The sequence below is a fragment of the Felis catus genome, chromosome B3 (genome assembly GCF_018350175.1).
Source record: "Felis catus isolate Fca126 chromosome B3, F.catus_Fca126_mat1.0, whole genome shotgun sequence".
In the NCBI taxonomy this organism is placed as follows: Eukaryota; Metazoa; Chordata; class Mammalia; order Carnivora; family Felidae; genus Felis; species Felis catus.
The window spans coordinates 84,774,557-84,800,949 of record NC_058373.1 but is presented as its reverse complement, the minus strand read 5'-3'; the positions used below and the strand labels follow the sequence as shown (position 1 = coordinate 84,800,949).

Genomic DNA, 26,393 nt, shown 5'->3' with positions numbered 1-26,393 from the left:
AGAAGCTTTACTGATAGCATAAACAGTCAACTGACATATGTGTTATATGTTGTATGTGTTATATATTGTACTCTTTAAACTATAGGAAAAATGTTAACTGAGAAAATCATAAGGAAGAGAAAATATATCTATAGCACTGCACTGTATTTATTGAAAAATTTTTGTTTATAAGTGGACCCACACAGTTCAAACCCCTGTTGTTCATGGGTCAACTGTACACGTATACCACATTTTCTTAATCCATTCATCTGTTGACGGACAGGTTGTTTTTCACACATCGGCTATTATAAATAATGCTGCAGTGAACATGGGGATGCAGATATCTCTTCAAGAGAGTAATTTTGTTTCCTTTGGATATATACCCAGAAGTGGGATTGCTGGATTATGGAGTAGTTCTGTTTTTAATTTTTTGAAGAACCTCCATACTGTTTTCCATAATGGCTGCATCAATTTACATTCCCACCAACAGTGTACAAGGGTTGTCTCTTTTGTACATCTTTGCCAGTACTTGTTATCTCTTGTCTTTTTGATGATAGCTATTCTAACAGTTGTGAGGCGGTATCTCCCTGTGGTTTTGATTTGCAGTTCCCCAATAATTAGTGATGCTGGACACCTTTTCATGTACCTGTTGGCTATTTGAATATCCCCTTTGAAAAATATCTCTTTGAGTCCTTGGCCATTTTTCTTAGGTCCTCTTTTCTTTTTTTGCCCACTTTAATTGCATTCCTTGTTTTATTACTGTTGAATTGTATGAGTTACTAATATTTTGAATACTAACCCATTATCTGATACATATATATAATTCGCAAATATTTTCTTCCATTTCGTAGGTTCCCTTTCCATTTTGTGTATCATCTGTTCTGCTATGCAGAAGCTGTTTAGTTTGACATAGTCCCACTTGTTTGTGTTGGTTTTGGTTTGGAGTTTTGGTTTTGTTGCTTGTGCTTTCATATCTAAAAAAAATCACTGCCAAGACCAATGTCAAAGAGCTTACCTTCTATTTTTCTTCTAGGAGTTTTATGTTAAGTCTTTGATCCATTTCATGTTAGTTTTTGTGAGTGGTATAAAGTAGGAGTCCAGTTTCATTCTTTTGCATGTGAATATCTGTTTTTCTCCATACCATTTATTGAAGAGACTATCTTTTCTCCATTGAGTATTCTTGGATCCCTTGTCAAATATTAGTTGACTGTTTATGCATTGGTTTGTCTCTGGGTTGTCAGTTCTGTTCCATTGATCTTTGTTTTTATTACAATGCAATTTGATGACTATAGTGTTGTAATATAATTTGTAATCAGCAAGTGTGATGCCTCTAGCTTTGTTATTCTTTCTCAGAATTGCTTTGACTATCTTGGGTCTTTTGTGATTCCATATGAATTTTAGTATAGTTTTTCTGTTTCTGTGAAAAATGCCATTGGGTTGATAAGGATTACAGTGAATCACTAGATTACTTTGGATCAAATGAACATTTTAATACTAATCCATGAACCACAGGTTATCTTTCTCTTTATTTGTTTCTTCAATATCTTTCATCAATGTCTTAAAGTTTACATTATGAAAATCTTTTATCTTGGTTAAATTTTTTCCTAAGTAAATTTTTTGGATGCTATTATGAGATTTTCTTTATTTCTTTGGCAGATAATTCAATGTTAGTATATAGAAAAATGACCGATTTTTGTATCCTACATTTTTATTTAATTTGTTTACTAGTTCTAACAGTTTTTTTATGGAGTCTTCTGGATTTTCTTATAAGGTCATGTCATCTACAAAAGGAGATAATTGTATTACTTTCTTTCCAATTCAGATGCTTTCTATTTCTTTTTCTTGCTTGATTGCTCTGGCGAGGACTTCCAGTACTATATTGAATAAGAGTGATGAGAGTGGGCACCCTGATCTGTTCCTGTTCTTAGGAAAAAATCTTTCAGTTTTTCTCTGTATGATGTTAGCTGTGAGCTTGTCAGATAAGGCCTTAATTATGTTAAGGTGCATTCCTACTCTGTCCAATTTGTTGAGAGTGTTTGTCATGAATGGATATTGAATTTTGTCAAATTCTTTAGCTGCATCTATGGAGATGATTATGTGAATTTTATCTTTTATTCTGTTAATGTGATGTATTCCATCTATTGATTTGCATGTGTTGAACCATCCTGGCATCCAAAGGATGAATCTTACCTTATCATGTTGTTTGATCCTTTAATGTACTGTTGAATTCTATTTGTTAGTATTTTGTTGAGAATTTTTGCATCTGAACTCATGAGATGTTGGCCTGTAATATTCTTTTCTTATAGTATTCTTAACAAGCTTGGGTATCAAGGCAATGCTGTCCTGATAAAATGAATTTGGAAGTATTCCCTCCTTTTCACTTTTGTGGAAGAGTTTGAGAAGGATTGGTATTACTTCTTTAATTGTTGAGTAGAATTCACAGTGAAACCATCTGGTACAGGGCTTTTCTTTGTTGGAAGGTTTTTGATTACTGCTTCCATCTGCTTACATGTTTAGACTTTCTGTTCTTTGATAATTAAGTCTTGGTAGATTGTACATTTCTAGGAACTTACCATTTCTTTTAGGTTGTCCAATTGTTTGGCATATAGTTTATCATAATCTCTTATGATCATTTGCATTTCTGTGGTATCAGTTGTAATATCTCCTTTTTGTTTATAACATTCATTCAGGTTCTCTTTTTTGTGGTTTATTTAGCTAAAGGTTTTCCAATCTTGTTCATATTTTCAAAGAACCAGCTCTTGGTTTTGATCATTTTTTCTGTTTTCCTATTCTTTATTTCATTTATTTCTGCTCTAGTTTTTATTGTTTCCTTTCTTCTGTTAACTTTGGGCTTAGTTTATTCTTCTTTTTCTAGTTCCTTTAGGTGTAAAGTTAGGTTATTTATTTGAGATCTCTTTTCTTTCTTTTTTTTTTTATTTTAGAGAGAGCACAAACAGGGGAGAGGGGCGGAGGGGGAGAAAGAATCATAAGCAGGCTCTGTGCTCAGCGCAGAACCCAGCGTGGAGCTGAGAGCTCAATCCCATGACCCCGGGATCATGACCTGCACCAAAATCAAGAGTCAGACGCTCAACTGACTGAGCCACCCAGGCACCTCTCTTTTTTCTTGATGTGTGTATATATCACTATAAACTCCCCTCTTGAAACTACTTTTGCTGCATTCTATAAATTATGGTTTGTTGTATTTCCTTTTTTGTTTGTCTCAAGATATTTTTAATTTCCCTGTTGATTTCTTTTTTGACCCATTGGTTGTTTAGGAGTGTGTCATTTAGTTTCCATGTATTTGAATTTTTCAGCTTTCCTCCTGTTTATTGATTTCTAGTTTAATTCCTTTGTGTTTGGAAAAGATACATGATATAAGATTTCTATCTTCTTGAATTTGTTGAGATTTGTGTTCCAGCACATGATCTGTCCTAGATCATGTTGGCCTGTAATTTTCCATGTGCACTTGAGAAGAATGAATGTGCACTTGAGAAGAATATATATTCTGCTACTGTTGGACAGAATGTTCTATATATATCTGTTAAGTCTGTTTGGTCTGTAGTACTGTTCAAATGTACTTTCTTGCTTGATTTCCTGTCTGGATGATTTGTTCATTGTTGAGAGTGGGGTGTTAAAGTCCCCAGCTGTTACTGTATTGCTGTTAATTTCCCTTTACTGTTACTGTTTGCTTTATATAGTTAGGTGCTTCAGTGTTGGATGCATAAATATTTATAATTGTTTTGTCTTGACGGATTGACCCATTTATGGTAGTGACTTTTTTTTTTTTTTTTTTTTTTTTACCGTTTTTAACACACAGTCTACAAATATAGCAACCTTTGCTTCTTTTTGTTGCTTTACCATTTGCTTAAAATATTGTTTTCCATCCCTTCATTTTCATACTCTGTGTTGTGTTGTCTGTAAAGCTAAAATGAGTCTCTTGTAAGCAGCATATCATTTGGAACTCACTTTTTTTTTTTCTGATCTATTCAGCCCTTCTGTCTTTTGATTGGCAAATTTAATTCATTAACATTTAAAGTAATTATTGAGAGGTAAAAACTTACTAATGCCATTTTTTCATTGTTTTCTGTTTTGTAGATAGTTTGTTTTTGCTTTCTCTACTGGTGTCTTCATTTGTGATCTAAAGACTTTTTAGAGTAGTATGTTTGAGTCCTTTATCATAATTTTTTGTGTATCTACTACAGGATTTTCCTTTGTGGTTACATGAGGCTTATATGAAATATGTTATATTTATAATGTCTTATTTGAAGCTGATTAGAACTTGATAGCATACTGAAACTTTAGATTTTTACTTCTTCCTTGCATTTTAGGTTATGATGTTACTACAGTTTATATATTTTGTATATTGTGTATCCAATAACAAATTATTATGTTTATGATTTTTTAAACATTTTCTAACTTTTAAACTAGAGTTGTAATTAATTATGTACCATGATTACAGTGGGCTTTCTTGTCTTGATACAAATAATCTACTTAATCTTTCCAAAGAAACAGTTTCTCATGTATTATATTCTATTATGTTCTTTTTTTTTTTTTTTTTAGAAGGGAGAGCCCTTTTTTTTTTTAATTTATTTATTTATTTTGAGAGACAGCAAATGGGGGCCAAGAGAGAGGGAGAGAGAAAATCTCAACCAGGCTCGGCACTGTCAGCAGGATGGAGAGCCCCATGTGGGGCTCCAACTCACAAACCATGAGATCATGACCTCAGCTAAAATCAAGAGTTGGACACTTACCTGACTGAGCCCACCAGGCACCCCTGTGTTCTATTTTTTAACTCATTAATTTTTGTTTATTATTTCTTAATTTATAAGTTTTATATTGTTCTTTTTCTTCTAGAATTGAATGTTATTTGTCTTAGTTTTATTATTTTTTTTATTTTTTTAATTTTTTTTCAATATATGAAATTTATTGTCAAATTGGTTTCCATACAACACCCAGTACTCATCCCAAAAGGTGCCCTCCTCAATACCCATCACGCACCCTCCTCTCCCTCCCACCCCCCATCAACCCTCAGTTTGTTCTCAGTTTTTAAGAAGTTTTATTATTTTTTAACAATGAAATAGTCTTAGGGTATAAAATTTTTCTGAGTATATAGCTCCTATCGATTTTTTTAGCCTCAGCTTAAACATTTTTTTTTTTAATCCTTTCCCTAAACTACCCCTAACTCTTTACCTTCTCCCTAGTCATGTTTGGACCTTCAATGTGCTCTCACAGACCCCTGTAACTCTTCCTTGTCATAGCATTTATCACACCATATTATTATTATTTCTTAGATATTTTTATTACTTCTTTCCAAGATAGTTATAATAACTCTCTAGGTAATCTGTGAGTTCTCGTGTCCTAACTCTTCCCCATGATAATTTATCTTTGGTACTAGATGGTCAAGTCCTTGAGGGCAGGAATCATATCTCTTTTGCTGTCTTGCTCATCATGTGTTCTCAGACCTCACTGCTCTACAGAAACTATCCTTCTGAAGGTTAGTATCCTGACCATCAAGTCTAAAGTTTTCTCAGTCCTCACCAGGCCCTTTGATTTATCTGATTAACTAAATTTAGTTAATTTAATAAGCATTTTAAAAGATTTAAAAGATTACAGCAGTTAGATTTACAAAATAATTGATTACAAAGCACAGAGTTCCCACACACCCTCTTTCCTCCTTCACATAATTTTCTCTGTCTCTTGTATCCTTGTGGTAACGTTTGTTAAAATTGCTGAAACAATATTGATATATTATTATTAACGGAAGTCCATAGTTTACATGAAGAGTTCATTCTCTGTGTTGTACATTGTATGCATTTTGACAAATTAGTAACACGTATCCACCATTACAGTATCCTATATAATAGTTTCACTGCCCTAAAACCCCCCTGAGTATTATATCCCCTAATTTAATACTATTGTCTCTTCTCTAAAATATTCTTCTCCCCTGGCTTCTGTAACACTATAATTACCTTGTTCAACTCCTAGTTTTCTATTATTCCAAGTTTGTCTTCACTGGTTCATCTTTTACCTCCTAACCCCGTAACATAGCTATCCCTCTCATTGTGATATCTCTCATACCTTCTCAACCCCATTCTTACCATGTACTCCTCCTGTCTTTCAATTCTCAGTCATAATTTTGCAGCTGCATGTTACAGATTTTTACCTGCTTCCTCATTACCATTTCAAAGTCACCATTTCATTGCCAAATCAAATTCTCTCATAATTTTCTTGGTTATGTTTAGAAATATCGTATCAGTCACCTAAACTTGACCATTTCCTTTCTCTTGCCCTTCCTCTGTCTTTCCTTTGCTTCTCTTGCCCCCAACCCCTTGATTCATGTTCTTATTACTTTTAAGAGAGTGTTAGAAGGTGGGGGAGTGGGGTGGTAAAGTATCCCCCAAATTAACAAGGCCCTTTGGGAATGGAAAACAAAGCAGGCAACTCCACACAGTTTACACAGAATTTTTGGGGGGTAACTTACTGACACGGGGGATCAGGCAGAGGACAGTCCACAGCAGCTGCATAGTTATTCTCTGCAAAGTCCAGACCTTAGTCCACAAATTTTATAGAACGAAGAGACATGCAGTAGGGCATTGTAGTGAGATCAGAGGGTTCACAAGCACCTTAGATTGTTTGCATGCGCCTGATTAACAGCTAACCTTTAATTAGACCTCATGATACCACCTGTGCATCAAGGAAGGGAAAGACAATGTTCTCTCTAACAGATTCATGAGAGGCCAAAACAAGCCATCTCAGCCTTGGCAAGCATTTCTAAGGAATGTATATTAACCTCCAAGGGGCCCTGAACACGTAGCCACAAGCAAACATGAGTAAGATAGTGAGCCAAAGATGGAGTAAGTATTGAGAGTTATAATAACTCTCTTAAGTATAGGCTCTCATCTCCTGACTTCCCCATCTAAACAGTCCTCACCACCAGAATAATATTTCTAAAGTAAAATTTTGATTTTTTTTTTCCTTAGTGTCTTTCTAGTGCGTGGACTAGACTCTTTAGTCCAGAGCTCAGTTCATACCTGCCAGTCTTGGCCGTTCATGGTTCTTTATGTTACCTTATGCTCTTCTACTTCTTGGCTCCTGCTAAACTACTACTTGTCTTATATATACCTAGACTATATGGAGGACATCTTATTTGAGAAAACATAGGCATTTTTTTTAATACTCTATACCAAATGAATGCATGCCATTTATTAGTTTGCTTTTTTAAAAAAGAAACAACAGTTTCCTTTCTTTTTTCAATACAGTGGGTTCAAATAAATTCACTCTATGTGACATTAAAACGAATTTTGAGCTATTTCTCAAGAAACCGGTAGACAAACCTGATTATAGGCACACCTCATTTTGCTGTGCTTTAGTTTATTTCACTTCGCAGTTACAGCCATTTTTACCTAGTGAAGGTTTGTGGCAACCCTGTGTCAAGCAAGTCTGTCAGCACCATTTTTTCCAACAGCATTTGCTCACTTTATGTCTGTCTGTCACATTTTGGTAATTCTCGTAATATTTCATACTTTTTCATTATATTTGTTATGGTAATCCATTATCAGTGGTTATACAGCTTGCTGAAAGCTCAGATGATGGTTAGCATTTTTAGTAATAAAGTTTTTTTTTAATTGAAGTATGTACTTTTTTAGACATAATGCTATTGCACACTTAATAAACTATGATATAGTCCAAATGTAACTTAGAAATGCACTGAGAAACAAAAAAAAATTCATTTGACTTTATTGCTACATTCACTTTATTGTAGCCTAGAACTGAACCTGCAGTATCTCTGAGGTACACTTGTACTTGTCTGATGAACTAGGGAGAAAAAATGAAAAGTTACATTATTTTTCATAAAATGTTTATTATGAGAGAAAGTAATGTGCACATGCAGGATAAGGTAAGCAGAGAAGGCCAGGGGGAGGGGGAAGGGCGTGGGTAGAATCCCAGGCAGGCTCTGCACTGCAGAAGCCAGTGCAGGGCTCGATCTCACAAACCATGAGATCATGACCTGGGCCAAAATCAAGAGTTGGACACTTACCCAACTGAGCCACCCAGGCACCTCAAAAAAGTTACATTGAGTTATACTCATCTCCCTAGACTATTTATAGATCTTTTATTTTCTTTGACTAGATTAACTGATTCCTGTTCCTCATGGTTGAACCACCGGATTTTTTTATTTCAAATCTCAGAATTTGTATTATTATTTCTATTGCAGTGTATATGTAGGGATTCAGAAGTGCTTATAACTTAGCAGACTTTGCTTTGAATTTTCCAATGGTAAGCTCATAATACTTTGTTAGTGCTATGCGTATTCTTATATGGTCACATAGAAGTTGCAAGTTCATTAATTTCTTTTTTTTTTTTTTCTGGTACCTTATTGTTCATTTTTGTGGTATATATTAAGCTAATGTCAATATACCAAACATTTTAGCAGCAGTAGTTAGTAAGTAGAAAAATAAGAAGAAATGGTGAAAGATTAAAATTTGAGATGAAAGGGCAGCTGAGCTCTGCTTTTACAAATTGTAAGAAGGTCGCGGCACCTGGGTGGCTCAGTTGTAAGTGTCCAACTTCAACTCGGGTCATCATCTCACAGTTCATGGGTTGGAGCCCCATGTTGGGCTCTCTGCTGACAGCTCAAAGTCTAGAGCCTGCTTCAGATTATGTCTCTCCCTGTCTCTCTGCCCCTCCCCTGCTCGTGTTCTGTTTCTCACTCTCTCTCAAGAATAAATAAATGTAAAAAAAATTTTTTTAATAAAAAAAATTGGAAGGTCATAGATAATATAAAGATGATTTCTCTTTTACTTTTGCATTGTAAAGATTTATATTCTCTTTTTTCCTACATGGCACATATCTTTCTCTCAACTTTTAGATTTTTTTTTAATGTTTATTTATTTATTTTCGGGGTGGGTACAGAGAGAGAGGAAAACAGAGTACCCCAAGCAGGCTCCACACTATCAGCACAGAGCCTAACACAGGGCTCGAACTCCTGAATGGTGAGATCATGACCTGAGCCAAATCAAGAGCCAGCTGTTTAACCTACTGAGCCACCCAGACACCCCCCAACTTTTAGATTTATATAGTACTAAGTGAACAGTTCTGAGTCTTTCCAGTTTTATAAATTATGATTTATGAGTTCTAATTAATAGTCCTTTGCCTAAATAAAATGAAAATGTTTGAAATATTGCAAGAATTCCCAAACCATGACACAGACACACAAGGTAAGAACACGGAGAAGTTCCCTTTCTGCCAGGATCAGAATTTATATATAGTGGATCATGCTTTGAAGTTAAGTTCTTAACAGCTTTCTTGAGATGTATTTCTTATACCATACATTTTACTCATTTATTTTTTTTTAATTTTTTTTTCAACGTTTATTTATTTTTGGGACAGAGAGAGACAGAGCATGAACGGGGGAGGGGCAGAGAGAGAGGGAGACACAGAATGGGAAACAGGCTCCAGGCTCTGAGCCATCAGCCCAGAGCCCGACGCGGGGCTGGAACTCACGGACCGCAAGATCGTGACCTGGCTGAAGTCGGACGCTTAACCGACTGTGCCACGCAGGCGCCCCACATTTTACTCATTTAAAGTGTACGTGTTTTTGGGGTGCCTGGGCGCCTGGCTGTCAATTCTGGAGCTGTTCTTGAAATTAGCATCCCCTTTTAACCCACATCTGAATGTTTCTAAATAGTTTAAAAGCTTGTTTTGGGGCGCCTGGGTGGCGCAGTCGGTTAAGCGTCCGACTTCAGCCAGGTCACGATCTCGCGGTCCGTGAGTTCCAGCCCCGCGTCGGGCTCTGGGCTGATGGCTCAGAGCCTGGAGCCTGTTTCCCATTCTGTGTCTCCCTCTCTCTCTGCCCCTCCCCCGTTCATGCTCTGTCTCTCTCTGTCCCAAAAATAAATAAACGTTGAAATAAAGTGTACGTGTTTTTAGTGCATTCAAGGGTTGTGCAACTATCATGACAACCTAATTTTAGAATATTTTAGTCCCTTCGAAAGGAGACCCATACCCATTACCAATAACTCCCCATTACTGCCAACCATCCCCCACCACACTCACCAGCTCTAGAAAATTTTCTTTTTTTAATGTTTATTTATTTTTGAGACAGAGACAGAGCATGAGCAGGGGAGGGGCAGAAAGAGAGGGAGACACAGAATTCAAAACAGGCTCCAGGCTCTGGGCTGTCTGCACAGAGCCCGACGCAGGGCTTGAACCCACAGACCATGAGATCATGACCTGAGCCAAAGTCAGATACTTAACCGACTGAGCCACCCAGGTGCCCCATACTCCTCAGGTCTAGACAATACTAATCTACTTTCTGTTTCTGCAGATGTGCCTATACTGGGCATATCCTACAAAAGGAGTCAAACAGTATATAGTCTTTTGTGGCAGGCTTCTTAGCACAGTGTTTTCAAAGTTATCCCATATTGCAAGTATATCTCAGCACTTGATTTTTTTTATTGCTGAATAATATTCCATTATATCAATATACTACATTTCTGCTTATTCATTCATCAGTTGATGGACATTTGGATTGGCTTCACTTTTTAGGTATTAATAATAATGATGCCATGAATATTCATATACACATTTTTTACATGGACACTTTATAATTTTATAAACATTTTTATAAGACTTTTACAGTTTTAGACCTTATATTAAGATCTGTGGTTCATTTTGATTGTTGTTTTTGGTGTAAGATCAGAAGTTGCGAGGTAAGAATTCAACTTCATTCTTCTGCTTGTGGATATCCATTTGCCCCAGCACTGTTTGTTGACAAGACTCTTCTTTTCCCATTGAATTGTCTTGGTACTGTTGTCAAAAAGCAATTGACAGTGAACATAAAGGTTTATTTCTGGACCAAAGATTCTGTTCCATATAGACCTGTTTGTCACTTCTTATGACACTATCACAGTGCATTGATTGCTGCTGCAATGTAGCAAGTTTTTAAATTGGGATTATGAGTCCTCCAACTTTGTCTTTTTTTTCTTTTCAAGATAGTTGTGGCCATTCCAGATCTTTTATATCTTCCTATGAATTTTAGACTGAGCTTGTCAATTTTTACAAAAACAGCAGCGGGGATTTTGATAGGGATTACATTAAATTTGTCGATCAGTTTGAGGGTACTATCTTAACAATATTAAGTCTTTCCGTCCATGAGTGTGAAATTTTTTTTTTAAAGATCTTTAATTTTGTTTGACAATGTTTTGTGATTTTTCAGAGTATAAGTTTTGAACTTCTGTTTTCAGAGTATAAGTTTTATGCTTTACTTTTTGTTAAGTACTTTTGTACCTATTTACCTAAGTAATTCATTAGTTTTAGTGACATGGCTTTATAAAAGGAATTTTCTTGGGGCGCCTGGGTGGCGCAGTCGGTTAAGCGTCCGACTTCAGCCAGGTCACGATCTCGCGGTCCGTGAGTTCGAGCCCCGCGTCAGGCTCTGGGCTGATGGCTCAGAGCCTGGAGCCTGTTTCCGATTCCATGTCTCCCTCTCTCTCTGCCCCTCCCCCGTTCATGCTCTGTCTCTCTCTGTCCCAAAAATAAATAAACGTTGGAAAAAAAAATTAAAAAAAAAAAAAGGAATTTTCTTATGTTTGTTTTCTGATTGTTCATTGTTGGTATATAGAAATACTTGATTTTTACATGTGGGTATTGTATCCTGAACCCTCCTGAACTCATTTAATAGCTCTAAAAACTTTTTAGTAGATTCCTTTCTATATACAAAATCATCTCATCTGCAAGTGGATGTAGTTTTATGTATTCCTTTGCAGTCATATTACTAATTGATTCTCTTTGTTATTGGTCTACTCAGGTGTTCTGTTTCCTCTTGAGTTGAATTTAGTAATTTGTGTCTCTAGGTATTTTTCCATTTAATCTAAGTTATCTAATCTGTTGGCATAAATTAATATTGTTCATAGTTGCCTTAGAATCTTTTTTATTTCTGTAACATGTATAATGATATCTCTTTAGTTTCTGATTTTAGTAATTTGATTCTTCTTGTTTCCTTGTTCAGTCTAGCTATAAGGTCCAATTTTTTTTTATTATCTCAAAGAACCAATTTTTGATTTTGTTGATTTTTTTCTCTGTTGTTTTTCTGTTCCATTTCATTTTCTTTCCACTCTAGTTTTTATTAATTCCTTCCTGTACCTGCTTTGATTTTAGTTGCTCTTCTTCTAGTTTTTTAAGGTAGAAAGTTTAGTTATTGATGCAAGATCTTCCCATCTTTTTTTTTTTTTTTTTAGTTATTTATTTTGAGAGGGAGATTGAGAGAGCATGAGCAGGGGAGGGTCAGAAAGAGAGCAAGAGAGAGAATCCCAAACAGGCTCCACACTGTCAGTGCAGAGCCCCATGTGGGGCTCGAATTCACAAACCTTGAGATCATAACTTGAGCCGAAATCAGTCAAGAGTCAGACGCTTAACCAACTGAGCCACCCAGGCACCCCATCTTTTTTAAATATAAGCATTTACATCTATAAATTTACCAATGAGCACTGCTTTACCTGCATGCCATCACTTTTGGTATGTTATGTTTTCATTTTCATCATCTCCAAGTATTTTCTTATTTCCCTTGACATTTTTTCTTTCAGTTATTTAGGAGTACATTGTTTCATTTCTACATGTATGTGAAATTCCCAAAGTTTTTTTTCTTTTATTGATTTCTAATTTCATTCCATTGTGATTAGAAAATATACTTTGAATAATTTCAGTCTTTTCGAATTTATTGAGGCTTTTTAATTACCAAATGATCTGGCCTGAAGGATGTTCTTGTATTCTTGAGAAGAATGTGTTTCCTGCTAGAAGAATGTGTTTCTCCACTTTCTGGAGTGTTCTATAGATGTCCTTTTAGGTCTAGTTGGTTTATAGTGTTGTTCAAGTCTTCTATTTTCCTGTTGATACTCTTTTCTTTGTCTAATATTGAAAGTAGGGTATTGAAGTCTTCAACTACGATTGTAGAAGTGTCTGTTTCTGTCTCCAATTCTGTTTTTGCTTCATTTATTTTGAAGCTCTGTGTGAGTACATGTGTGTTAATTTTATATCTTCTTAGTAGGTTGACCTTTTAACATTAGGAAATGTCTCTTTTATCACTAACATTTTTTGTTTTAAAGTCTAATATTAACTATAGCCACCCCAGATTTCTTGGTTACTGTTTGCATGGTATCTTTTTCCATTTATTTTACTTTCAACATTATTTGTGTCTTTGAATCAAAAGTGTATTGGTAGTGGTGGTTGTTTACTTGATCATTTATTTTCTAATGATGGGGCTAAACTAATCCTACAAAGTCTATTTCCCCACAATGTGCAGCCTCAAATCTCCCTACTCAAAAAATTTTTTAAAGTTTTTTATCTTTTAGCAGGGCTACCATGGGTTCTCCCTGGGCTGACATAATCTAATATTTAAGTTTCTACTTTGGCCCCCTTCACCAGTTAGTTTTTTGTTGTTTATTGTGGATGTATGTGTGGCTTAGAGGTTGCTGTCATAGTCAGAGTATTTATATTTTTAATCCCATGTTCACCCAGAGACTAGTACCTTGGAGGTTTGCTCTCTGGTTGCTCCAAAGAGAGTACGGCCTTGGATATGCACAGTCATTGACTGGATGTTGTTTTTAAGTTGTGGCTTCCTAGGAGTTGACCCTGAGTTTAAGTAGAGTACTATGAGGCTTAACTTTGTGTTGGTAAGTCTGTGTGGGTTGGGGAATGCCTTCCTATCTGTCCTGCATCTTATTCTGATTGCTCTTGTGTGGGTTCCAGTTAGTACATGTACACAGGTTTCTTGACCCCTAGACTTGACTGTGTTCTCAAGAGGGTTCTTCTTGGCTGTCTCTTTCTACTTCTCTTTCTCTCTTGGCTGCTGTGCTCTTTTACTTGTGTCGGGAGGTGCTACTTCTCTTAATTGCTTTTTTCCACCATGCTTTTTCTTGTTTTTGACAATACCCGTAGGCATGGAGTTTTGTTTCAAAATAAAATCATTCCCCTCAGGCAGAGCTGCTACTAAGCTCTTTGTCCATATGATCTGCCCTTCACCCTGATCAGAACACATGTAGTGGCAGTACTCTGCCACTGTATTGTACCTGAGCTGGGGTCAAGGACCAACTTTTCCTAGAGTAATACCCTACCTCTATAAGCGGACACTTGGGGAGGGATTGGCAGTTCTTCATCTTCCTACCTTTCTTTCCCCTATCAGTGTGAAACCTTTATCCCACTGATAAGCTAGGGTGGGGAAAATTGGAACAGACTCAGCCTTTTGCACCTAGAATTTCTGTTGTAAGAGAGGCCATAGCTGCCTGGAATAGTTTATGCAGCATGGAACTGGGCGGAAGAGAAACACAGCCAGCAGACTGCTGCTCCCAGGGTGAGACCATATTTCCAGTCTGGGACCTGGAGGGGATGAGGAACCCTTATTTTGGCCTAAGTACAATGCCCAGGGTAAAGTTGTAATATGGAAGTAAAGGGGTAGCATAAGGGAGCAATCATGGCTCAGATACCAAAGATTCACTCTGTTTTTACCAGATTTGGTAGATTTTCTTAAATGTATGTTTCGCCATTTGCTATATGCCCTTAAGACAATATTAAGAGACTTTAAGTGATTTTTAAAAAATCATCCTCATCACTAAGATTATTATTTTGACTGGGAAAGGGTCCACTGAGATTCTTACTCTATAATTCTGGAAGTTGTCCCCCTCCCCCCCCCCAAAATTATATTTTATTCCTTGGGTTAGATTATCCCGCCAGTACACTAAATACACCGAAAATCGCCTAAGTGTTCACCACATAAAGTGAAATATTGCTATCAGTGAAAGCGGCTAAAATATCTTCGTTCCTGATTTTAAGTTGCTGATGTTGAAACCCACATTCATGACCTTATAGCTCCTTCAAAATGTGTAGGAAAATATAGTTGTCTGACTAACCTTTCTTAGGTTTGTTTGCTTCCTTTTTAATTCCTACATACTATAGTAGTGAAAACATTACTTCTGATCATAAAGTTCATTAGTCCATGCGTTGTTAAATCACCCTAGACCGAATGTAGTATGCCCTAGTTAACTTGGAAGGCCAAATGTCACTCAAGAAATTTGTTTTTATGAGCAGTTTTAATTTGAGGGAGACCTTAAAAAAATGTCCAAGACCTTGTCAGTTATTCCATATGGTTCTATAATATTTGTGTATAAATTTCTTATTTTGTACTTTGAAGAAATGGATCATTTCTCACTCATATTTCTACTGCGATACTTAGTTTTATTTCTAAAACACATCCATTTAACTCTGGGATTCATCTACATTGTACAGTAGATAATTCTTTAGGTGCTTCATGCATTCACACATGTCTTTCCTGATACTCTTTTCTCCTCTTCATTTGTCAGATCTCACTTGCCTTCACCAAACTTAGCATTACTCTTTCCTTTAAGTGTCGCTCTGTTTCTCCAGTCAGAAGTAATCATACCTTTCTTTTATTCCACTGGCAAGTTTATAACTTTCCTAATTTTTTACTTACAATTACATATCTTCCTCTGTAGGTTATAAGATTTAATTCATTTTCCTCTTTTTATTGCCACATACTTTGTACATTGAACTTAATTATTGGATGAGTGAATAGATAAATTAATGATTAAATGAATGGTGTAATCTTTTATTTTACAGTCGAGAGACTCACAAGATCGCAGTGTTCTATGTTGCTGAAGGACAAGAAGACAAACATTCCATTCTCACCAATACAGGTGGAAGTCAAGCATATGAAGATTTTGTAGCCGGTCTTGGTTGGGAGGTATTGTTTTTATTTCTTTTTTTTTTTTTTTATGTTTGTTTATTTTTGAGAAAGATCGCAAGTGGGGGAGGGACAGAGAGAGAGAGAGAGAGAATCCCAAACAGTTTCCGCACTATCAGCGCAAAGCCCAACGCAGTGTTCAAACTCAGGAACCATGAGGTCACAACCAGAGCTGAAATCCAGAGTTGGACACTGAACCGACTGAGCCTCCTAAGCACCCCGATTGGGAGGTATTGTTTTTAAATTATACCAAATATCATTGTATTTTTATTTGGAAGCAGTGGTTTTCTTTTGCTTTCTAGCTTATTTTAGAATTACTTTAGGAGACTCAACAACTTAACGATGGGTTTGTTATTGTTTCTGCTTGATTTCCCATCTGCAAAGACAGAAGCAGTTCAGACCTTGAAAGGAAGGTTGTTGGTTTTTTTAATGAGTCAGTATATTGTTAGAGAGCACTGAAGTCATAGGTTTAGGAGAGCTGGAGTTTCCTCACAGCTGTGACCACTAGACAAGTGATCTTCAAACTAAGATATGAATATCTTTAGTGCTGTACCAAGGCTTTTAGGTTAGTTTAGAGGAGATTAATTTCTAGTTCCTCAACTTTACTGAAACTAATGCCTGAAAACCTTTCTGCAGTCACTTGCCTCACCTTTTCAGTTCTTCAACTTTGTAAAAGAAAGGCATACCACACACTCATTTGAGTCCTACATTGCCCCAAAATGTTTGATGCCAAAAAAAAAGTTCATTCAAGAAGGCATGTTCTGAGAGAGTCTCTGACAGCAAATCAACAAATGTTGAAAGGCACTGCACTTCATGTTATCCTGGCAACCTGCTCGTGTCAAGGTTCCTGTACCAAATCTGTCTATCTTAGAATTGTTAACTCAGAAGGGAAGTATTTGTCATAGAAATTTGGATTAATATGTTTACCCAAATTGACACAGGAAGTGTCAGACATTTTCTATCAGAAAGGGAATTTGATGCTGGCTGATGGATTTGTCATTAATAGCAGGCATTTTATATATATTGTATCAGCCAAATCAGTAGCTCTACAATTTTGATGAAAATATATTAAAAGCATATACATGTGACATACAGTACACTAGAAATGATATCTTTTGTAGTAGTTTAAACTAATGATGAAAATTTTCATTATAGTTGTCAGTTTAATACATAGTTTCTTAAAATTGTTATAGTACATGAGCAAAATTGTTGAAGACCACTGCACTAGACTATAAGCTCCTCCTAGAGGAAAAGCACTTTGATCTCATTGAACTTTCCTTTGTTTGTTGTTGTTAAACTAGCCTTCATTTTTTTTTTTTAAGTTTATTTATTTATTTTGAGAGTGAACAATCAGGGGAGGGGCAGAGAGAGAGGGAGAGAGAGAATTCTAAGCAGGCTCTGTACTGGTGGTACACAGTTATGAGGGGCTTGAACTCACAAACCATTAAATCATGACCTAAGCCTAAACCAAGAGTTGGACGCTTAACCAACTGAGCCACCTAGGCGCCTCTGATTTTTCCTTTTAAAAGATATCCCGGTGCCTTGTACAGTGTCTGATACATAAGCCTTTAGCATTCGGTATATATTTTTATGGCTTACCTTACATGTTATTTCACTTTGAGTTACTTGGGGTCTCTGTTCCTGTTTGCGTATTTGTCAAGGTAATCTATTTTAGGCAATAGATATGGGAAGTTCAGTTGAGATTAGTTACGTGAAAGGGCTTCAGAAAGTATAAACACTCTAAATAAGTTTTCTGTTAAAAAAAAAAACAGAAACATATTAGTAAAAGCAAGAGACATTTGGAAAAGAACAAATTAGCAGTACTCACATTTCCTTATTTCAAAACTTAATACAAGCAATAGTAATCAAACAGTATGGCAGTGCACCAAAAATAGACATATTGACCAATGGAAAAGAATTGAGATTCTAGAACTAAACTCATATATCTATGGTCAACTGATTTTTAACAAGTGACAGCACCATCCAGTGGAGAAAGAATAGTCTTTTCAACAAATGGTGCCAGAACAACTGGAAAGCCACATGCAAAAGAATAAAGTTGGACTATTACCTCACACTATATACAAAAATTAACTCAAAAAGGGTCAAAAACCTAATTGTAAAAGCTAAAAGTATGAAACTCTTAAAAGACAACATGAGGTAAATTTTCATGACCTTGGATTTGGATATGGCTTTTTTTTCCTTGCTTTATGGAGGTATAATTGACAAATAAAAGGGATTTTTAGATATGACACTAAAAACATGAGCAACAAAGGAAAAATAAATAAATTGGACTTCAGACTTTAAACTTTGATGCTTCAAAGGGCATCATAAATAATGTGAAAAGACAACCCACAGAACTTGAGAAAATAGCTGAAATCATATATGTGATAAGGGACTTCTATCTAAGATATACAAAGAACTCCTACAAATCAATAATTAGAAAACAACCCAATTAAAAAATTAGGACCTGAATAAACATTTCTCTTAATAAGATATACAGATAGCCAGGAGGCTCATGAAAAGATGCTCAACATCATTATCAGAAAAATGCAAATCAAAGCCACAGAAAAAAACTACTTCACACCCATTAAGATGGCTAGGATCAAAAAGTCGAATACTAACAACTGTAGGGTAGGATTCACCACAATCTGAACCCTCTTACACTGCTATTAGGAATGTGAAATAGTGCAACTGCTGTGGAGAACAATCTGGAAGCTCATCAAATAGTAGAACACTGAATTACCATATGGTCAGAAATTCCACTCTTAGATAGGTATCCAAGAGAAATGGAATTGTATATATAGACAAAAACTTATACATGAATGTTCATAGTAGCATTTTTCACAATAGCCAAAAGGTGGAAAAAACCCAAATGTCCATCAATGGGTGAATGGATAAAATGTGGTATATTACTATAATGGAATATTATTTAGCTATGAAGAGGAGTGAAATCTTGATGTGTGCTCCAGTGTGGGTGTACCTTGAAAATATTATGTTAAATGAAAGAAACCAGTCACAAAGACCAAGTGTTATGATCCATTTATATGAAACACACACACACACACACACACACACACACACACACACACACATACGTGTACAGAAAATAGGTTTGTGGTTGCTTCAGACTAGTTGGAAGGATGAGGGAAGATCAGGGTGATAGCTAAAGAGTACAGGGTTTCTTTTTGAAGTGATGAAAATGTTCTAAGATTGACTGTGGTGATGATTGCACTTACCTGTGAATATATTAATGTGCATTGAGTTGTAAAGTGGAAACTTTCACTTTTAAGAAGATCAAGAGGCATACTCTGCTTACTCTTCACACTAAGTGTAACAAAAACTTTGGACATTACATATAAAACAAATATTAAAAGACTCTGAAAGGCGATGAGAAGAAGACAGACCAACTCAGGACCAAGGAATGACATCATGATGGGTTCTCAAGGTTTTCAAGGTTTTCTTTTTGTCTCATATATCTCCAACTTGAATCTGAAATAGCCAGCAACCTAGAAACATCAACAAGCGTTGACCAAAAGAATCCCAACAAAAGCCCACTCTTTCTAGCCAACGGATCAGGAAAGGGGCAATCTAGAGAAAGAAAATATTTAGACAGTAACTGCTCTACTCCAAGCAAACACCAACCAAACTCCAACAACCAAAGTAACTACTTTGACTTCCATCTCCATTTCTGACAACAAAGGTCAGTTAGGGAGCCTAGACTTTCACCCTCATGAGAGTCCACACCACAAGGTCAGTGGAGACTACATGAGGAACCTGGAAATCTGTTGCCACCTCCAGCATAATGAGTTACCCTGCCTCCTCCACTGGGTAGATCACAGGAAGCCTGGTGGAAAAGTAGGCCTTTCACCATCATCCAGCAGTAATGAGACTAACCCTACTAACTAAGGACTAACCTTGTCTCAGTGGATACGACAGAGGAAACCAGAACTCCTGCCTCCACCTAACAGTAATGAAGATCTCCCTTCTGCAGGTGTCAGCAGAAGTTAAGTGGGGAACCTCCATCTAACTATAGTGAGGCAGTAACCACCTCACTTCTTTGACAGAGCTGTGTCACAAAACAGCCAACTAAGACAGGAGGATTAAATAGGATGTATAATCTCATAACATGAAAATGTCTAGGCTTTGATCAAAAATCATACCAGGACCCAGAGAGGCCTCAAACTGAATGAAAAGAGGACAGTAGATACCAACACCAAGTGACAAAAATTTTGGGATAACCATAATATAAATATCTTCACAAGCAGTGAAGAACACAATTGAAATAAATGAAAAATAGGAAGTCTCAGTAATTAAAAAAAAAAAAAGGAAGATACAAGAAAGAACTACATGGAAATTTTAGAACTGAAAATTTCATTACTGAAATAAAAAGCTCAGGTGGGCACAGCAACAGAGTCAGATAGATATGGGGGTACAGAAGAATCAATAAACTGAAAGATAAAACAGTAAAAAATGTGAACAGCAGAGAGAGAATAGGCTTTTTTTTTTAAAGAGAGAGAGCAAGAGCACATTGTGTGGAGAAAGGGGCAAAGGCAGAAGGAAGGTAGGGGTGGTGAGGGAGAGAAAGAGAGAATCTCAAGCAGGCTCCATGCTTAGCACAGATCCTGGCACAAGGCTCGATCCCATGACCCTGGGATCATTACCTGAGCCAAAATCAAGAATTGGACACTCAACTGACTGAGCTACATAGGTGCTCCAGAATAGATTTAAGGACAATGAACAAAGCATCAGAGACCTATGGGACTATGACAAAAGATTTAACATTCCTGTTATCTGAGGGAGACGAGAAAGAGGTTGAGTCTGAAAATTACTTGAAGAGATAATGTTGAAAACTTCCTAAATTTGGCAGGAGAAATAAAGCTAATAAAGCTACAGATTGAAGAAGCTGGGTGAAACCCAAACAGGATAAATCTAAAGGAATCCATACTAAGACACATCATAATTAAATTTCTGAAAAATAAGAAGTCTCAAAAAAATGTCAAAAGCATCGGGAGAAAATTTGTTCCTCGTCTATAAGGGGAAAACAATTAGAATAATAGTGAATTTCTCATCAGAAAAAAGTGACAATATTTTTCAAGTACTAAAAGAAAAAAATGCTGTCAACCAGAATCATATAGCTAGTAAAGGAATAAAGCAAAACATTCTCAGATGAAGGAAAACTTAGAGAACTTGTTGCCAGCAGACCTACCCTAAAAGAAGAACTAAAAGACATTCTATTAACAGAAAGGAAGTGATAGAACCTTGGAACACCAGAAAGTAAGAGCGTGGCAAAAAAAAATATGGGTAAATACACTAGGCTTTACTTCCCCTCTGATATTTTCATAGTTATGTTTGATGGTTGATACAAAAATTATTTCACTGTCTGAGGTACCTGGGTGGCTCAGTTGGTTGAGTGTCCGACTTCAGGTCAGGTCATGATCTCATGGTTCGTGAGCTCAAGCCCCACATTGAGCTTGCTGTTGTCAGTGCAGAGCCTGCTTCATATCCTCTGTCCCGTCCCCCCCCCCCACCCCCGCCCCTTTATTGCTCACACTCTCTCAAAAATAAATAAAAACATTTATAGAAAAAATAAAATAATTAAAAAATTATTTCACTGTCTGATGTCTTTTAAAAAAAATTTTTTTAATGTTTGTTTTTGAGAGAGCGCAAGCAGGGGAGGGGAAGAGAGAGAGGGAGACACAGAATCTAAAGCAGGCTCCAAGCTCTGCACTGTCAGCACAGAGCCCGATGTAGAGCTCAAACTCACAGACTGCGAAATCATGACCTGAGCTGGGGTTGGATGCTTAACTGACTGAGCCATCCAGGCACCCCTATATGGCATTCTTGAAATGACCATTTTAGTGTGAAAAACAGATTACTGATTGCCAGGGTTTCAGGGGGTAGGTTAAGAGGGAAGTGAGGATCCTTGTGATGCAAATGTTGTTTCTTAATCGTATCAATGCCAGTGTCCTGGTTATAATACAGTTTTGCATTGGAGGAATCTGGTACAAGTCACATAACACTTCTTGTGAATCTACAGTTATCTCTAGATAAAAATTTTAATTAAAAACATAGAGACCATCAAGTATTACAAAAGTGTTTAGAACAAAGGAACACTAAAATGAGACTTTTTCTCCATGACATGATCAGAGAATTGACCTGAAGATAAATAACCTGTTCACTAAAACAAAACAAAAGGTCTGCACTTATATGCTATTTTTCACCTATCATAATTAACAAAGATCATAAAGTTTGATAATATATTTGAGAGGCCATGAGGGAAACAGGTATTTGTATTCACTGTTGGTGACATCTGTAGAGAGCTATTTGGTAGTGAGCTTCAAATTAAAAGTGCATATGCCCTTTGACTTACAGTTCCACTTTTAATTATTTGTCCTACACTTCTACTTTCACAAATGCAACATGACATGTATTCTGTGTTATTCACTGCAGCATTGACTATAATAGCAAAGACTGGAAACAGCCTAAATATCCTTCAAGTAGGGGACTAGTTAAATTATTGTACATCAAGAAAATAAACTTCTGTGAAGCCATGAAAACAAAACAAATGAGGAAGCTCTTTACTTACTAATGAGTACTTTTCAGGGTATTTTAAGTGCAAAAAAAAGCAAGGTGCAGAACATTATATGTGTGTGCTGTGTGTGTGTATACACACATACATATAAGAATTTAATTGCATATACAGAGAACGTTTTTGGAAGGATATTTAATAAACTGCTTTCTGGAAGGGGAACTGAGTAGCTATACACAAGAGCTATCAAAGGAAGAATTTTGGTATATTTTTGAATTTTTAATTATATGAATGTATTACTGAGCCAATTTTTTTTTTAATTTTATAAGTGATGAGGCAATCTTGTAGTGGTGTAAAAACTAATTTTTCATATGTTCAGCCATTGTAACTGATATTGATAGTTGAGACATGTTTAGTTCACATGGTACAAAGATTGGTTTTTATAATTCACTTTATCAGTTACTTGGATTTTTTTTAATTTTAATTTTTTATTGAAGTATAATTAACATACTGTTATGTTACTTTCAAGTGTACAGTATAATGATCCAATAATTGTATACATTACTCAATGCTCATCACAATAAGTATACTCAATTCCCTTTATCTATTTCACCCACGCGGCCCCCCCCCTTCCCTCTGGCAACCCCCAGTTTTCTATATTTAAGAGTCTGCTTTTTTGTTCCTTTTTTTCTTTGCTCATCTGTTCTGTCTTTTAAATTCCGCATATGAGTGAAATCATAAGCTGACTGACTTATTTTACTTCGCATTATACCCTCTAGGTCCATCCATATTTCAGATTTTATTTTTTAAAAATATACATATAAAGTGGTTTCTCCGAGTGAAGAGATGCAAGCAGTGTTTAAGTTTCTTTTTTCTTTTGTGTTTCTTTTTCCTTTCTAGTATTTCTTTAATTTTCAGTAAGACAAGACAAGTTGCTGGCTTTGTGTATCACACAAGTCCAAGGAATATCACTCAATGCAGTGACCCTGATATTAGCATGTCTTTTATTTATACTCGGGAAAAAAATATGTGCAAAAATCTGCACCGATTAATTTGTACTTTTTTAATGCATGAAAAGTGCAGTTCTGCATTTTTGTATTTTTGTTCTGAGCTGTGTGATAGGTACTGTTAATTAAGAATCCAGTTTCAATGTGTAAATATGACATATCTAATTAATCATCTTATCAAAGTGACATTATTGTTTTAACTTTCCAGTCTTGGTTTTTGCCACTTGATTTTTCTCTCTGGCCTTGGTGTCCTCCCATAGCCTTCACAATTTAGCATTAACACCTAGTAGCCTAACAAAAGATGCATAGTGCACAGCAGTTGATTTCTTTCCTAATTAACTCCTACTAATTAGGCATCCTCAAATACCTAAGAAAAAGTACCAGTGTGAACAGAGCAGCTCTAACTAATAATTCTGGATCAAGCATTAGTTGAGAACATGCAAAAGGCTTGTTCTCCATATATTTTTGCAAATTGAGAAATTTGAGTCTTTTTCAATAGTAAGTTCCCGAGTTTTGTTTAGTTGACTAATATTATGTGTCTCTTCATTGCTCCCAGGTCAATCTTACAAACCACTGTGGTTTCATGGGAGGACTACAAAAAAACAAAAGCACTGGATTGACCACACCGTATTTTGCTACCTCCACAGTAGAAGTAATATTTCATGTATCAACAAGAATGCCTTCTGATACTGATGACTCTTTGACCAAAAAAGTAAGTGCTGAGAAAAAACATTGAAATCCTAGTAATTAAGAAAATAAATATATAAAATATGTAAGTAATCTAACTGATCAAGCACTATTTCTGAGTACTCCACACTCTTCATCTAATGCTGTCTTCAGAAACAGGATTGTTGTAAAGCAAATGCTGTTTTCTTTAACAATAACGTTGAAAGTTAATTGCCTTAACAAAGGATTTGTCTTCAAGAAAATGGGGATATGACAAATTGAGAAAACTTCTTTATATGTTCAAATTGGTGAAATTGTATTTCAAGTCTTTTCATACATGGATAGATATAACTGTTACACTGAATGAGAGAGAGCAAAAAATATAGATAAATTATTACAAAGCACTTAAAATATAACACTTTATCACAAGTTTTAACTAAAACTAACAAAGCAAATAAAGTAAGCCTTCATTAATTATGAAAAACATTTTACTGCCTTAGAATTTATGAGAGATATGATGGAATGGTTTTGATGGCCCACATCTTTTAAAAACCTACACTACCATTTTTCTGTGGCTGGCACTGGCATTCAAAAGTTGTTCTGGCACAGTTGTATATATTCAGTCCATGTTTGGTTTTCTTAGGGAGAAATATTTTTCAGAGTAAAACCTTACCTTGTCCAACATTTCTTTACCTTCTCTTCCTCCTCCTCCTTCAATTTATTAAAAACTGCTAACTTAATATCATTGGTCATTTTACTTGATACTCTTCTGCCTGATATCAAAACTCTTTATGCTTTATTAATAAACTGTGAAAATGACTATTCTCCTGCTCTTTTGTAAAGGAACTTCAGAACTGCTCGCAAATATTTGGTAAGATTGATTTAATACCCTTGATGCTTTCTGTTTACAGTTTAGAATACTATTGGAAATTGCCTACTAAATGACTAATGGTTGATAATTATATATGGATGCTAATTAGATTGCAATGAGTAGTAATTTAGTAGTATAGAATTTCTTGTCCTGTAGTTTTTAGAAATAGAAAATGAACCATGAATACTGACAAGAAGATGGTAAAGAGTTGGATTGGAGTATAAAACTTCATTAAAACTTCAATTAAGCACTTTCTTCCATCAACTCATGTTAAATCTCTATGAAAATAAGTCACACCTAGAGACAATTATGAGTATAGTGCAAAAAGATCATTTTAATCATTAAGAACTTGCCCATGACTCATATTTATCATTATCATTTTCAGGGCTCCATATACAATTTCTAAAGTCTAAAATTAATAGTATCTTAGATTGCAAACACAAGAACAGAACAAAGTACATCATTTTTTGTTAAAAAGCTTTTTTTTATTTTTTAAAGAAAATTATGTCAGGATATTTTTACTTCACTATATTAAGCATGATAATTATGTGGTACTTAAAATCTTTTTCCTCTGATGCAAAAATTCTCAATAAGATACTAGCAAATCGAATTCAGCAGCATATAAAAAGAATTATTCACCATGATCAAGTGGGATTCATTCCTGGGATGCAGGGCTGGATCAACATTCGCAAATCAATCAACGTGATACATCACATTAATAAAAGAAAAGATAAGAACCATATGATCCTGTCAATCGATGCAGAAAAAGCCTTTGACAAAATCCAGCACCCTTAATAAAAACACTTGAGAAAGTTGGGATAGAAGGAACATACTTAAACATCATAAAAGCCATTTATGAAAAGCCCACAGCTAACATCATCCTCAATGGGGAAAAACTGAGAGCTTTTTCCTTGAGATCAGGAACACGGCAGGGATGCCCACTCTCACTGCTGTTATTTAACATAGTGTTGGAAGTTCTAGCATCAGCAATCAGACAACAAAAGGAAATCAAAGGCATCAAAATTGGCAAAGATGAAGTCAAGCTTTCGCTTTTTGCAGATGACATGATATTATACATGGAAAATCCGATAGACTCCACCAAAAGTCTACTAGAACTGATACATGAATTCAGCAAAGTTGCAGGATACAAAATCAGTGTACAGAAATCAGTTGCATTCTTATACACTAACAATGAAGCAACAGAAAGACAAATAAAGAAACTGATCCCATTCACAATTGCACCAAGAAGCATAAAATACCTAGGAATAAATCCAACCAAAGATGTAACAGATCTGTATGCTGAAAACTATAGAAAGCTTATGAAGGTAATTGAAGAAGATATAAAGAAATGGAAAGACATTCCCTGCTCATGGATTGGAAGAATAAATATTGTCAAAATGTCAATACTACCCAAAGCTATCTACACATTCAATGCAATCCCAATCAAAATTGCACCAGCATTCTTCTCGAAACTAGAACAAGCACATCTAAAATTCATATGGAACCATCAAAGGCCCCGAATAGCCAAAGTAATTTTGAAGAAGACCAAAGCAGGAGGCATCACAATCCCAGACTTTAGCCTCTACT

General features: G+C 35.7%; 1 protein-coding gene across 15 annotated transcripts in view; it reads left to right on the top strand.

The window, feature by feature from the left end:
• Positions 1 to 26,393, top strand: part of RALGAPA1 (Ral GTPase activating protein catalytic subunit alpha 1) — a 269,144-nt gene that overhangs the window by 185,709 nt on the left and 57,042 nt on the right. For 13 of the 15 annotated variants that reach the window (XM_045059797.1, XM_045059798.1, XM_045059796.1 and 10 more), the window contains 2 exons: positions 15,610 to 15,733; positions 23,826 to 23,981. In XM_045059797.1, the coding sequence (XP_044915732.1) occupies positions 15,610 to 15,733; positions 23,826 to 23,981 (280 nt within the window). Of the gene's footprint in view, positions 1 to 5,374; positions 5,474 to 15,609; positions 15,740 to 23,825; positions 23,986 to 26,393 lie in introns of those variants that run through there. The other 2 variants (XM_045059801.1, XR_006599527.1) reach the window with 2 other exon arrangements.